This window comes from Acomys minous (genome assembly GCF_964271855.1).
Source record: "Acomys minous genome assembly, chromosome: 15".
Taxonomy (NCBI): Eukaryota; Metazoa; Chordata; class Mammalia; order Rodentia; family Muridae; genus Acomys; species Acomys minous.
In genome coordinates this window covers 82,125,464-82,137,709 of record NC_140497.1, presented here as the reverse complement: position 1 = coordinate 82,137,709, position 12,246 = coordinate 82,125,464, and the positions used below count along the sequence as shown (strand labels likewise).

Here is a 12,246-nt window from a genome sequence, read left to right as displayed (position 1 = left end):
GTGGTCAGGGATGACTCAGAAGGAGAGGGTCCCTGACAGCTGAGTGGAGGAAGAGTTGCTTAAGCCATGTCGCATGCATAAGTAGAAATGATGAAAGCAGGATTAGGTTGCCAGTGGGCATCAGAAACTTCTGAGAGCCAGGTCTAGAAGCAGAAAAATAGCCATTCCGAGGCTCAGGGCAATGTGAGGACTTACGGCTCTTAGAGAATCTGGTCTGTTATTTCCATGCGATGCAATACTGAGTTGATCACCTTATGTTGATTGGTATCTTGTCAGAGCCCAGAAATCTCCTCAGGATATCACCAGAGCGGGCACTTTTTTTTTTTTGAGACAGAGTCTCTCTGTGTAGCCTTGGCTGCCCTGGACTTGCTTTGTAGACCAGGCTGGCCTCGAACTCACAGCGATCCGCCTGCCTCTGCCTCCCAAGTACTAGGATTAAAGGCGTGCGCCACCACTGCCCGGCCGTGGGCACTGTTTTTAAACTCTATTTGGGGTCCCTCTGACCCTAGGTAGGAGAGAAAGAAGGTTGGAAGGGAAAGGGGACAGGGAGCTCTTTAGGCTTAGTGCCGGCTGGTTAGAGTCATTGGGTTCTTTGAGAAAATACCAATCTCAGTTGTCAGGATAGCTAGCAGTCCAGCAACAGGCACAATTAGGAAGAACCAGCAGCCTCCTTTCTCCTCTGTCTCCTCAAAACCCTCTCTCCAGAGTCCTCAGAATTACACTATCTGCAGCCTAGCAAAGAGCACCACTTTAGAGGCCGCACGAGACAAATAGTCTGCTGCTATGGACAGTCTGAATCACACCCCCCCCCTATATCCCACACCTGGGATTAAAGCAAAACCATGTTTACACACAACATAACGGAGTCTTTGACAACACCAAAACTGACCACTACACCTTGTCACAGCCCAGTGCCCATATCCCTGCATTCTTGTCTTCCTGGGACAGGACAGGCTAAGAAGGGAAAGAGAAACATCCTCACAGCTCTGTCATCTGCCAGGCATGTGCCTCACCCTACCTGGCTAACAAATTGTTGCAGCTGTGCCCAGCTGGAACTTGAGCATAGGAATCCACCACCCTACTTTGCCTTTTTAAAACATTTGCGGGAGGACGTGTTTGCATGTGTAAGTGCAAACATGCATGGGGTGTGGCCTACACGGGGCGGTCAGAGGGCATCTTGGGTATTGATCCTTACCTTCCACCTTGTTTCAGGTGGGGCCCCTCTTTGTTTGCTTCTGTGTGTGGATGCTAGCTGAACCTCAAGCTCTAGAGGCAGGCAGAGAACCCCCTTGTATCTGATTCCTGTCTTATCTGGGACTATAGACATATGCTGCCACATTGGATTTTGGGGACTCATGCTTTGATCCTCAGACTTATGCAGCGAGTGCATAAGTCATCTCCCCAGTCCAGATAATGCCACTTTCTTTTCTTTCTTTCTTTTTTTTTGGGGGGGGGAGAGTTTTCGAGACAGGGTTTTCCTGTGTAGCCTTGGCTGTCCTAGACTCACTTTGTAGACCAGGCTGGCCTCGAACCCACAGCAAGCCACCTGCCTCTGCCTCCCGAGTGATGGGATTAAAGACGTGAGCCACCACGCACGCGTGGCTGGCAATGCCACTTTAATAAAGCCCGTGCTCTTCTCTCCAGGTGGAGCCTGTCCTGGCTCCAGCTTGCCCACCGCTGAGGTCTCTCATGATGCCTCCAGCTGATAATGCAATGTGAATCGGGCAGGCAGGCCGGGCAGGTGGGATCTTTCTCACATCAGCATCCCTTGTCTCATGTTGCTTGTGTTGGAAGCATAATGTTGTGACGTCATCTGACTGGTCACAGCTGTTGCAAGTTCAAGTCTCCATTTCCATTTCATTTATGGGGAAAGGGGCTGTATTTGTTTCACCTGGGACTGCATGACGACGGGCATGTCTGAGCTTAGCCTCAGACCTGAGGGTTTGAAGCACGGCAGAATCTAGCTGAGAAGCTATTGGAGATGGTCTTCCCACCTTGCTGTTCACGTCTGGGCTGTCTTTGGGGCCTATATGAAGTCTGAAAGCCAGGGTCCTTCTGAGAAATGACACATGCCTTATTGGAGTCCTGTCCAAAATAAGACACATCCAGGTGATATCAGTGGATCAACGTCTGGGAAAAAATCTACTATATTAATGGAGCTTTTGCTTCTTTGGAGACATTGTTTACCTACTCGGTCCAGGCTACCCCCAAACACTGAATGGTCTTGCTTTAACCTCTTGAGTACTGGAAATCACAAGAACCACCATTGCCTTAGTTTCTAGTGCTGTGATAAGACACCATAATGAAGGGAACTCCTAGGGGAAGAGTTTATGTTGGATTATGGTTTCAGAAGGAGGGTCCGTAATGGTGAGGGAGGCATGGTGACAAGAGTAGGAAGCTGAGAGGTCACATACTCAACCCCAAACATGAAGCGGAAAGAGCCATCTGGAAGTAGAGAGAGTCAATGATCTCTCCAAACCTGCTCCAAGTGAGGTCCTTCCTGCAGCAAAGCAGCACCCACTAAACCTCGCTGAACAGTGTCTCTCCTTCCCACCACACATGACCGCTCTCAACTCTCATCGGAGGCTTGTCTGAGGTATACACAGAGGTCTGCTGTCAGATAATAGCTGGTCCACGTCGCAACGTGAAGTGTCATATCGGGGTGTTTAGGTTTGCTAAGGCCAGGCCAGGCCATGTTAAGCCTTATGTATTCCTGTGATGTGTCCCATATCTATTTAGGAGAGGTCAGACGCCTAGGCTACCTAGATGACGGGGACATAGGTTTCAACAAATGTCACAGAGTCCTGTGATGGGATCAGGTATGGCAGACATGTTAGACTATGTAGAAACCATATGAAGCGGTGCCGCAGCGTAGCATAGCATGTTACGCCATGCCTTCATCTTTCCTGCTGCTACTCCTGCTGCCAAGTCTGGTCTTCTCTCACTCTCAACTTCATTTTCCTTCCTCTATCCTTGGCTCTTTTCTTGGTGTGTGGACTTCAGGGGATGGGGAGAGTGCAGACTCTCAGGAGGAGATTCCCACCCCCCCACACCCCCCCATGGTCTTTCCTCACCCACACCATGACCCCTGGCTGTCCTTGTTCATGTCAGCTGCCATCGCAATCAAGGACGTGATATTCTACAGCATCCTAAAGCCGTGGCTGGGTGAGTACCTACAGGTAAGGGCGAGAGCCACCCTTGGGAGTCAGGGAGGGGAGCTATTCTTGCCTTATGCTGTGGCTGCCCTACCAGGGGATGGGCTCTTGGTGAGTGCCGGTGACAAGTGGAGCCGCCACCGTCGCATGCTGACACCCGCCTTCCACTTCAACATCCTGAAACCCTATGTGAAGATTTTCAATGACAGCACCAACATCATGCACGTGAGTCCCTGGAACAGAGGGTCGCGACTCCTCGTTCCCAAAGTTCCCCCTGGCTGTTCCTGGGTTTGTATGATTGGAACATAAAATGAGGAGGGTGGCTCTGGGCGAGGGGTTGAGATTAGGTAGGGTCTCAAGGAGCCATGATCCAATACCGGCCCCTCTCCTTCTGCTAGGCCAAGTGGCAGCGCTTGATCTCAGAAGGCAGCACCCGTCTGGACATGTTTGAACATGTCAGCCTCATGACTTTGGACAGTCTTCAGAAATGTGTCTTCAGCTTTGACAGCAACTGTCAGGAGTGAGTCCCTTACTGTGGGCCTTGCCTCAGAACCTGGGCTATGAACACACTCTTCTGACCTCCAAGGGCACTAGCACATATATAACGTACAAACACACATCAGGCAAAACATAAAATAAAAATAAAGTTAAAAATTAAGCTTTTGAGACAAGGTTCACTATGTGGCCTTAGCTTTCCTAAAACTCACAGAGATCTACCTGCTTCTGCCTCCAGGGTGCTGGGATTAAAGGCATATGCTACCATACCCAGCAAAATAAATAAATAAAGTCAGTATCGAGAGCTGTCCACGCTGCGGTTTCGGGGCATAGGGGTGTGGAGCCAGCTCACAGAGATGTGATAAGTTTGTTGAGAGCTGCCTCTCAGGCCTCATTTCTCTCTCCCTCTGTGGCCAACTCTGGTACTCCATTCCGAACGGCTCCTGGCTGGTAGTGAGAGGCACAAGAGTCACATATGTTAAATTGCTATCTCCTTTGCCTAAATCCTGTAGGAAGCCCAGTGAATATATCGCTGCCATCTTGGAGCTCAGTGCCCTAGTGGCCAGCAGGCACCAGAATCCTCTGCTACACATGGACCTGCTGTACAACCTCACCCCTGTGGGGATGCGCTTCCGTAAGGCCTGCAGACTGGTGCATGAGTTCACGGATGCCGTCATCCAGGAGCGGCGCTGCACCCTCCCAGACCAGGGTTTGGATGATTTCCTTAAGTCCAAAGCCAAGTCCAAGACGTTGGATTTCATTGACGTGCTGCTGCTGACCAAGGTAGTGGTCCTAAGGAGCAGAATGGATATTGGTGTGAAGTATTGAGTCAAGTAACACGGGCTTGGTACAGAGGACACGGTGAAGCCATGCAGGGTGTGTGGGATTGGGAGAGACAGCAGCACGTATAGGCAGAACTTTAGAGATGATTCTGAAACGCCGACTTCAGCAGACTGCCAAGCCTGAAACCTTGAAGAGCCTACTGTTTTACAGGTTAATGCATCAGTGCATGGCATTCATATCTGGGCTTTCTCAAGTGCACGCAAGCGCACGCGCACGCACACACACACAGAGGCAACTAGCTCCAAAATCAATGCTCACAGCAGCCCCTTTTATTAGTCATGGCAATAGGCACAGCCAGAAAAGGCTCACCATTGCCAGTGCCCACTTTTCCAGGAGATGATGCATTTACCTGTATATGCAGCAGGGTTTACACCACAGAGAAAGGGCAATGCACTATCATCATGTGGTTTATATATAATAACAATTACATCTGAGTCTAATTCCCCCTCAAGGTGGTAAATAGTGAACAAAGAGAGAGAGAGGAGGGAAAGAGGGAAGGAGGGAGAAAAAGAAGGAGAGATAGGAAACTTGTTCTGGAGCTAAACAGGTTCTCTCCAGGTCAAAGTCTAGATTTGCAAACCCCGTGTTTCCAGGAGGCATAAGACAAGATTCCCTGGACCTCACATTTTAGAATGTGGGTAAAAGTTCTAATTTCCAAGGCAAGTTGCCAGTCATCTTCTGTATCATGTCCCGTCAGCTTCTCAGAAACCCCTCATCACGCAGAACCATGGTGGCATTTCTGTGTGGGTCGCTGGCTCCTCCAACTGCGGGTAGCACAGGCCACAAGGACAGGCAGCAGGAAGCCAGGGAAGTCCAGGCTGTACTGATAGCAATAGCAAGCGATGAACGCTGCTGGCTGGCCTTCAGTTCCTGGACGCACAAGTAATCGTGTGAGAATGCCGTAGTCGAGACACAATAATTTTTCAGAACTGCTGTGATTTGCGGGTCTTGCTTTGTGTTCAGGATGAAGATGGAAAGAAGCTGTCAGATGAGGACATCAGAGCGGAGGCTGACACCTTCATGTTTGAAGGTGAGGGTCCCACTGTGGGACCAGAGAGGAGGCAGGAGTTTCTCCATCTTTGGACCTCTTGGGAGGGCCCAGAAAGGCGGACCCTTCTATTCTATCCTGTGTTCTCTTTCCCACCCTGTCTTCCCTCCTCCCCCCAGGCCACGACACCACAGCCAGCGGGCTCTCCTGGGTCCTGTACAACCTGGCGAAGTACCCAGAGTACCAGGAGCGCTGCCGGCAGGAAGTGCGGGAGCTCCTGAGGGACCAAGAGCCTGAGGAAATTGAATGGTGAGTGTGCTCTTCCTGATGCACTCCCCGGAGCCCTTCTGCTTGACTCTTCTCCTCAAGTAGGGAAGAGTCACTCTTTTTTTTTTTTTTTTAATGATTCTTCTATATATGCTCATGGGCACAGAATCTGAGCCCAGAGGAAAGTCCTGGTACCAAGCTTGGCTAGCAAAGAAAGGGTTGTTGTCTTTGGGACAGACCAATTTGTATTGCTGGGAGAACAGTGGTAATTATCAGGGAAAGATAGTGGTATTTTGCATGTGTTCAGTGAAAGCACTTTTCCCGACTCTCTTTTTCTCTCCAATAGATGGCTTCTTCCATGACTGTGTGTTCTTCTCCTGTGCCCTAGATCTTACTATGGTGATATGTTCATGCACTCATAGGTGGTATTTGAGCATTACAGTGTGCTGAACTTAGAGAGACGGCTCAGCTGTTAAGAACACTTCCTGCTCTTGCATCCTCAGCAGCCACAACTGGTAGCTCACAGCCATCAGCAACTCAGTTCTAGTGGATCTGAAGCCCCTGGCCTGCACACATATCCACATATACATAATTAAAAGCACAATAGCCAGACGTGCTTGGCACATCCCACTAACCCCAGTACTTGGTAGGCAGAGAGGCAGGAGGATCTCTGAATTTGAGGCTGCCCCGGTCTCCATAGCAAGTTCCAAGATAGCCAGGGCTATGTGGAGAGTCTTAGTCTTGATAAAACTAAATTAAACTGAATTAAAAATAGCAGGTTTTGTGCTGCCCAGGGCCCCTGGGTTGTTCATCCAGGCTTCCCTCAGAAAATCCTTTTACATATGGCTTTCTCACCCCGATTTTGTCTCCAGTTCCATTGACTATAGAGACCTGCGAGGGACCAGGCCAAGGACAAGTCAAAAAGTCCCAACTTGACAGGAGATCAGTTCTAATTTAGAATACTTTTCTAATTTTCTACTGTTTCAGTTACCACACATTTGATCCACCTAGGGCTTATTTTATCACTGTTGGAGAAGATTACACTGACCCATATGGACTGCCAGTCTCTCTTTTGCTGCTGTATAACCGTGTGCTGTGTTCCTCAGGGACGACCTGGCCCAGCTGCCCTTCCTGACCATGTGCATCAAGGAGAGCCTGCGGCTGCATCCTCCAGTCACGGTCATCTCCCGACGCTGCACCCAGGACGTTGTGCTGCCAGGTGGCCGGATCATCCCCAAAGGTACCAGAGGACAAGGGAAGAGGGTCCTGGGTAGGCAGCAGAGTCTTGTCGTGAAAACACCCTCTTCTCCCACAGGTGTCATCTGCCTCATCAGCATCTTTGGAATTCATCACAACCCATCCGTGTGGCCCGACCCTGAGGTGCTGCCTGCCTTACCTCCTGTAGTGGGATAAGGGCCCTAAGGGAAGAGGTGGGGCTTTGACCAAGGACATCAGAGCTCACCTTCCCCAGAAGACGCAGGACTCTGTCCCTGGTTGTACTGGGAGGTCACTCATCCACCTTGGTTCAATGTCTCCTGCAGGTCTATAACCCCTCCCGCTTTGACCCTGAGAACATCAAGGACAGGTCACCTTTGGCATTTATTCCCTTCTCGGCAGGGCCCAGGTGAGGCCAGGAGTGTTGGGTGAATAGAAGGGCGTCTGGGACTGACAGTGGGAGTAGAGGGAGTTAGGATGGTCGGGTTTTGGGTTTCCTGCCAGCCCTCTATTTAGGTTCTTTGCGAAAGTCTGGAGGGTAGCGCTTAGAAGGAGTAGGGCTGATGCTCTGTGCTCAGAGCCCCCACCCTGGTCTGAATTGGGTCCTGTGGCTGCAAGGCCTTCCGTGATGCAGATGTCCTAGCGGGGGGTCCTAGGCACATCACAGTCCCTCCTGCCTCTCGTGCTAACCAGGCGCGGCAAGAACTTTATCAGGTTGGGTCCCATGCTGCCTGGCTGGATCCCTGAGCAGTCAGAGTCCCGACAGCCACTTCTCCCACCCCCCACCCCGCAGGAACTGCATAGGACAGACTTTCGCCATGAGCGAGATGAAGGTGGTGCTGGCGCTGACGCTGCTGCGCTTCCGCATCCTGCCTGATGACAAGGAGCCGATGAGGAAGCCAGAGCTGATCCTGCGTGCGGAGGGCGGGCTGCGGCTGCGGGTGGAGCCGCTGAGAAGGGGGGAACAGTGACCCCTCATCTGGCCGGGGATCTCCTCACCCACCTACCTCTGCGAATCCCAGAATAAACTGAGCTGTCATCTCTATTCGAACCTTAGAGAGAGCCAAGCAGGGGACACTGTGGATGCAGAGCTTGGGTGAGGGAGGCCAGCTGGTGGTGTCTGAGCAAAATACCCTTGACCTCCTCTAACTCACCGTAGTGAAGGGACATTCTCCTGCAGCCAAGCGGGACTACTCTCTGGCTAATAAAACGCCAAAGGGAAGTGTCTGACCAAGAGAAGGACCAGGATGAAAGACAAGTTTGAGCTCTGGTTCTCTCATCAAATGCCTTATTTCAGTTCCATCTCCACCACTTAGACCTCCGTTCTGATCCGTAATAACACCTAACAGACCTCTCTTCTCTCCTCTCGGGATTATTCTGCTGTGGACACTAAGTTACTGTGCTTATTAAACCTTGAGCCTGGCGTCTTTTTTAATTGTCTTTTTCAAAGTTAGGGCCGTATTGTATCACCACGAACAGTCTCAAAAGTCCTGGCCTTAAAGTAAGCTCGGCCTGGCCCTTCCAAGCTGGTGGGAGTCGTGGGGCACAGTGTTGGCGTCTGCCAGGGTGTTATGTAGCTATATGTGATATGTGTGATAATTTACAGGTTTCCCTAGTAAGAAGGAGAGGAAGGGGTTAAGATTGATGGGTACTGGGGTTGTTGGAAAGCACTCCTTTGGCACTATGGACAGGGGCTGCATCTGGATATGCCCCATACTGTGGGGACTAGAAACGTAGCTTAATGAGAAAGCCCTTCCTGAGCACATGGGAACCCTGTGTTTCTCATTGTCACCCCAGTGCCTTTGCATTTAAAAACAATACAAACAAACAAACAAATAAAAGTGAGATGCAGTGCCTGGGATGATGGCTCAGTGATTACAAGCCCTGGCTGCTCTTTCAGAAGATCCAAGTTTGGTGCACAGCACCTATGTCAGGTTTCACTCCAGTTCCAGGGGATCTCGTGGCCTCTTCTGGCTTCAAAGAGCAACTGAGCTCTCATGCCTGGCAGGCAGGGGGTTGTCAGTGAGGGGGAAGCCTTCAGGGTTGGAAGCCCCATCCTGACAGCCTGGTGTGGTATAACTTCAGGCCTCAAAAGGAGAACTGCCAGGCAGTGGTGGCACCTGCCTTTAATCCCAGCACTCAGGAGGCAGAAACAGGCCTCCCTGGTCTACAGAGACAGCTCCAGGACAGCCAGGGCTACACAGAGAAACCCTGAAACAGACAAAGAGGAAAGAGAAAGGGGGAGAGAGAGAGAGAAAGAGAGAGAGAGAGAAAAGAAGAAGAAGAAGAAGAAGAAGAAGAAGAAGAAGAAGAAGAAGAAGAAGAAGTTGTTGTTTTTCTGTTTTTCTCTTCTGGAAGCCACATTTGTGTTTTTTGCCTTTACTCTTCTCATGTTAAATGCTTTCTTATTCATATACACTCCCATAAAAAAAAAAACCACACAAACAGAAATGTATCACAGACATGAATCGAATATGCAAAGTGATCATTGCTAATAGTCTCTCAGGCACATCTCTAACTAGTCCACGTAACTAGTCCACATAACCAGTCCAGCTGGTCAGTTATTGGGGGGCCGAGGGGGGTCGCAACCTGTGGATAAAGAAATGGGCGAGAGAGACGCAGGGCTCAAGCGAACAGTAGCTTGTCAAGAGCCGTTTATTGAAGGTGAGGGCAGGCTTTTTAAAACCTGCTTTAGGGAGGGCGGGGTAAGCAAGGAGAGTAATGGAAAAGTACAAAATCTTCTGGGGTTGAGCCCCGGGAACATCTGCAGGGGGAGGGGTTTTCCTAGGTGAGGCAAAGCAGGATGTCTCTGTGGTTATCTCAGGATCGGATCGCTCTCTTCTCAGGGCTAAGCCGGATGCCTTGCATGCCTAATGAGTGGCCCAGCAGGATGTTTGCTGCAGATGCTGAATGGGTGGGGGTCGGCCACAGGCCGTTTGGTCCCTGGCACATCTCTAGTGTTTATTTATAACAATATTTTTAAAAACTTTTTTGTTATTGTTTTGTATGGGAAATTTGCCTGCATTTATGTCTGTACATCACATGTGTACAGTGTCCACAGAAGCCAGAAAAGGGTGTCAGGTATCCTGGAACTTGGTATGGGTGCTGAGAATTGAACCTGGGTACTTGGAAGAGCATCTACTGTTCTTAGCTGCTCAGCCATCTCTACAGCCCTTATAATCATGTTTTTGTGTGCGTTTTTATTTTCCCCTGATGATGTGACATACATATAATATCCTATTTAAAGAAATAAGTTTGAGGCTAGAGAGATGACTCAGTGGTTAAGAGCCCTGGCTGTTCTTCCAAAAGACCCAGGTTCAACTCCCAGTACCCACATGACAGCTTACAACTGTCTGTAACCCCAGTTCCAGAAGATCGGACACCCTCATACAGACATACATATAGGCAAAACACCAATGCACACTAAATAAATAGATCTTTAAAAAATAAATATATAATTTCATTGGTTACAAAGTATCTGGAAAGACATTCAATATCATTAAGAATTAGGAGAATATAAAAACAACCATGATGGAAAGCAAGTTTATACCCAGTAGGAAGTTTAGCATCCAGAAAGGGGAAGCAGGAAGTGCTGATTGGAGTGAATGTGGAGTAATCAGGTCCCTCTTACCTTTTACAGAGATTGCAGATTGTTGCAGCTGATGTGAAAAATCAGCTTGCCAGTTCTTGGAGTGAAACAGAATTCTCATTTCATCCTGAAGGTCCTACTAGGTGTGTGTGCATAACACAGTGAGAACACGTGCTTGAACACAAATACGTATAGGCATGTTCAAGGCAGCCCCATGGCTAGATGTGTGACTGAAACAATCAAAGGCAGAAGGTGTCATTTTAGTTTGCGATCTCAGATTTCAGTCCATCACTAATGCTGGACTCCCCTCTCAGGGTTCTTAGTCTCACTAATAAAAGAACAGGAAGAATGGGTGCAAATTGAAACTGAGGGATAATTTGATTAAAGTTTAACAGAAGAGCCCCAGGGTAGACAAGTCCTGAATCTTAGCAGATACTTGAATGAGAATAATGAAGAAGAAATGTAAGGTGTGGTGGTTTGAATAAGAATTGCCCTTGGAGCCGGGTGTGGTGGCGAATGCCTGTAATCCCAGCACTCGGGAGGCAGAGGCAAGTGGATCGCTGTGAGTTCGAGGCCAGCCTGGTCTACAAAGCAAGTCCAGGGCAGCCAAGGTACACAGAGAGACCTTGTCTCAAAAAAAATAAAAAAAATAAAATAAAAATAAAAAAAAGAATTGCCCTTGGAGCCGGGCTTGGTGGCGCACGCCTGTAATCCCAGCACTCAGGAGGCAGAGGCAGGTGGATCGCTGTGAGTTCCAGGCCAGCCTGGTCTACAAAGCAAGTCCAGGACACCCAAGGCTACACAGAGGAACATTGTCTCGGAAAAACAAAACACACACAAAAAACCAACCAACCAACCACACAATCAAAAAAAAGAATTGCCCTTGGACCTGACTGTGATGGCTCCTGAACTCTCAGAAGCGGTTAGGTCTCCACCCTGATCTACATAGTGACCATCAGGCCTGTGTAGAGATCATTTCAACAACCATTGTATCCCCTGTGTCCCCACCCCCAGCCTTAAAAAACAAAAAACAAAAAAAGGACCTAAAAGACTCAGGTAGACTAAGAAACTCTGGACAAGAAAGTTGGCTTGACTGATAACTCCTTCAGAAGCGTCTGCCACACCTGCTGCTGTTGCTGTCTACCACTTGGAGATGTGAGGGGAACTGACCTGAAGATGGAGTCTTCCATCCCAACCCTTTCCACCTCTAAAACTCCAAGGCCCTGAGCTATGTGCACACAGTCCCCACACCCAAGGGGAGACTGGTGCATTCCAGTTGTTTGCTTAAAGAACAGTTCTGCCTCTGGAGATGCCTGCCTGCTTTCTTATATTTTATGTTGCCCCATCAATCCTGGTCTAACACCACGCATACATCCTATAGAAACACCATAAATATGAGATAGAGTTTAAGGAGTAGAGATCAGACTGATTCCTTGTGAGGCAGTTTCTGACCATTGGGGAGAGACCATAGACTCAAGCCAATTATAATAAAAGAATTATTGATTCGATGCTAGCAAGACAAATCTTAACACCAAATCTCAGTCTTGTCATAAAGGAGAGGTATAGGGTAGAGTTTTTAAAGAGGAACACCAGGAGACCTTCAGTGTCTACAGAAACAAGCAAAAACTTGTTGGCATTCAGGCACACTGACCAGTCAGACACCAGACTCACATAGATAGAAGTTTATTGAACAC

The 12,246-nt window shown here is 49.1% G+C and overlaps 1 protein-coding gene across 1 annotated transcript in view; it reads left to right on the top strand.

The window, feature by feature from the left end:
- The window catches only part of LOC311584777 (cytochrome P450 4F1), a 43,955-nt gene extending 35,565 nt beyond the window's left edge, over positions 1–8,390 (top strand). Inside the window, exons 3-12 of the mRNA XM_084759411.1 lie at positions 3,112–3,165; positions 3,253–3,380; positions 3,554–3,675; positions 4,163–4,433; positions 5,457–5,523; positions 5,661–5,790; positions 6,855–6,988; positions 7,064–7,128; positions 7,290–7,372; positions 7,757–8,390. Coding sequence (XP_084615537.1) covers positions 3,112–3,165; positions 3,253–3,380; positions 3,554–3,675; positions 4,163–4,433; positions 5,457–5,523; positions 5,661–5,790; positions 6,855–6,988; positions 7,064–7,128; positions 7,290–7,372; positions 7,757–7,934 — 1,232 coding nt within the window. The 3' untranslated portion in view covers positions 7,935–8,390. The remainder of the gene's footprint in view (positions 1–3,111; positions 3,166–3,252; positions 3,381–3,553; positions 3,676–4,162; positions 4,434–5,456; positions 5,524–5,660; positions 5,791–6,854; positions 6,989–7,063; positions 7,129–7,289; positions 7,373–7,756) is intronic.
- Positions 8,391–12,246: the final 3,856 nt, after the last annotated feature.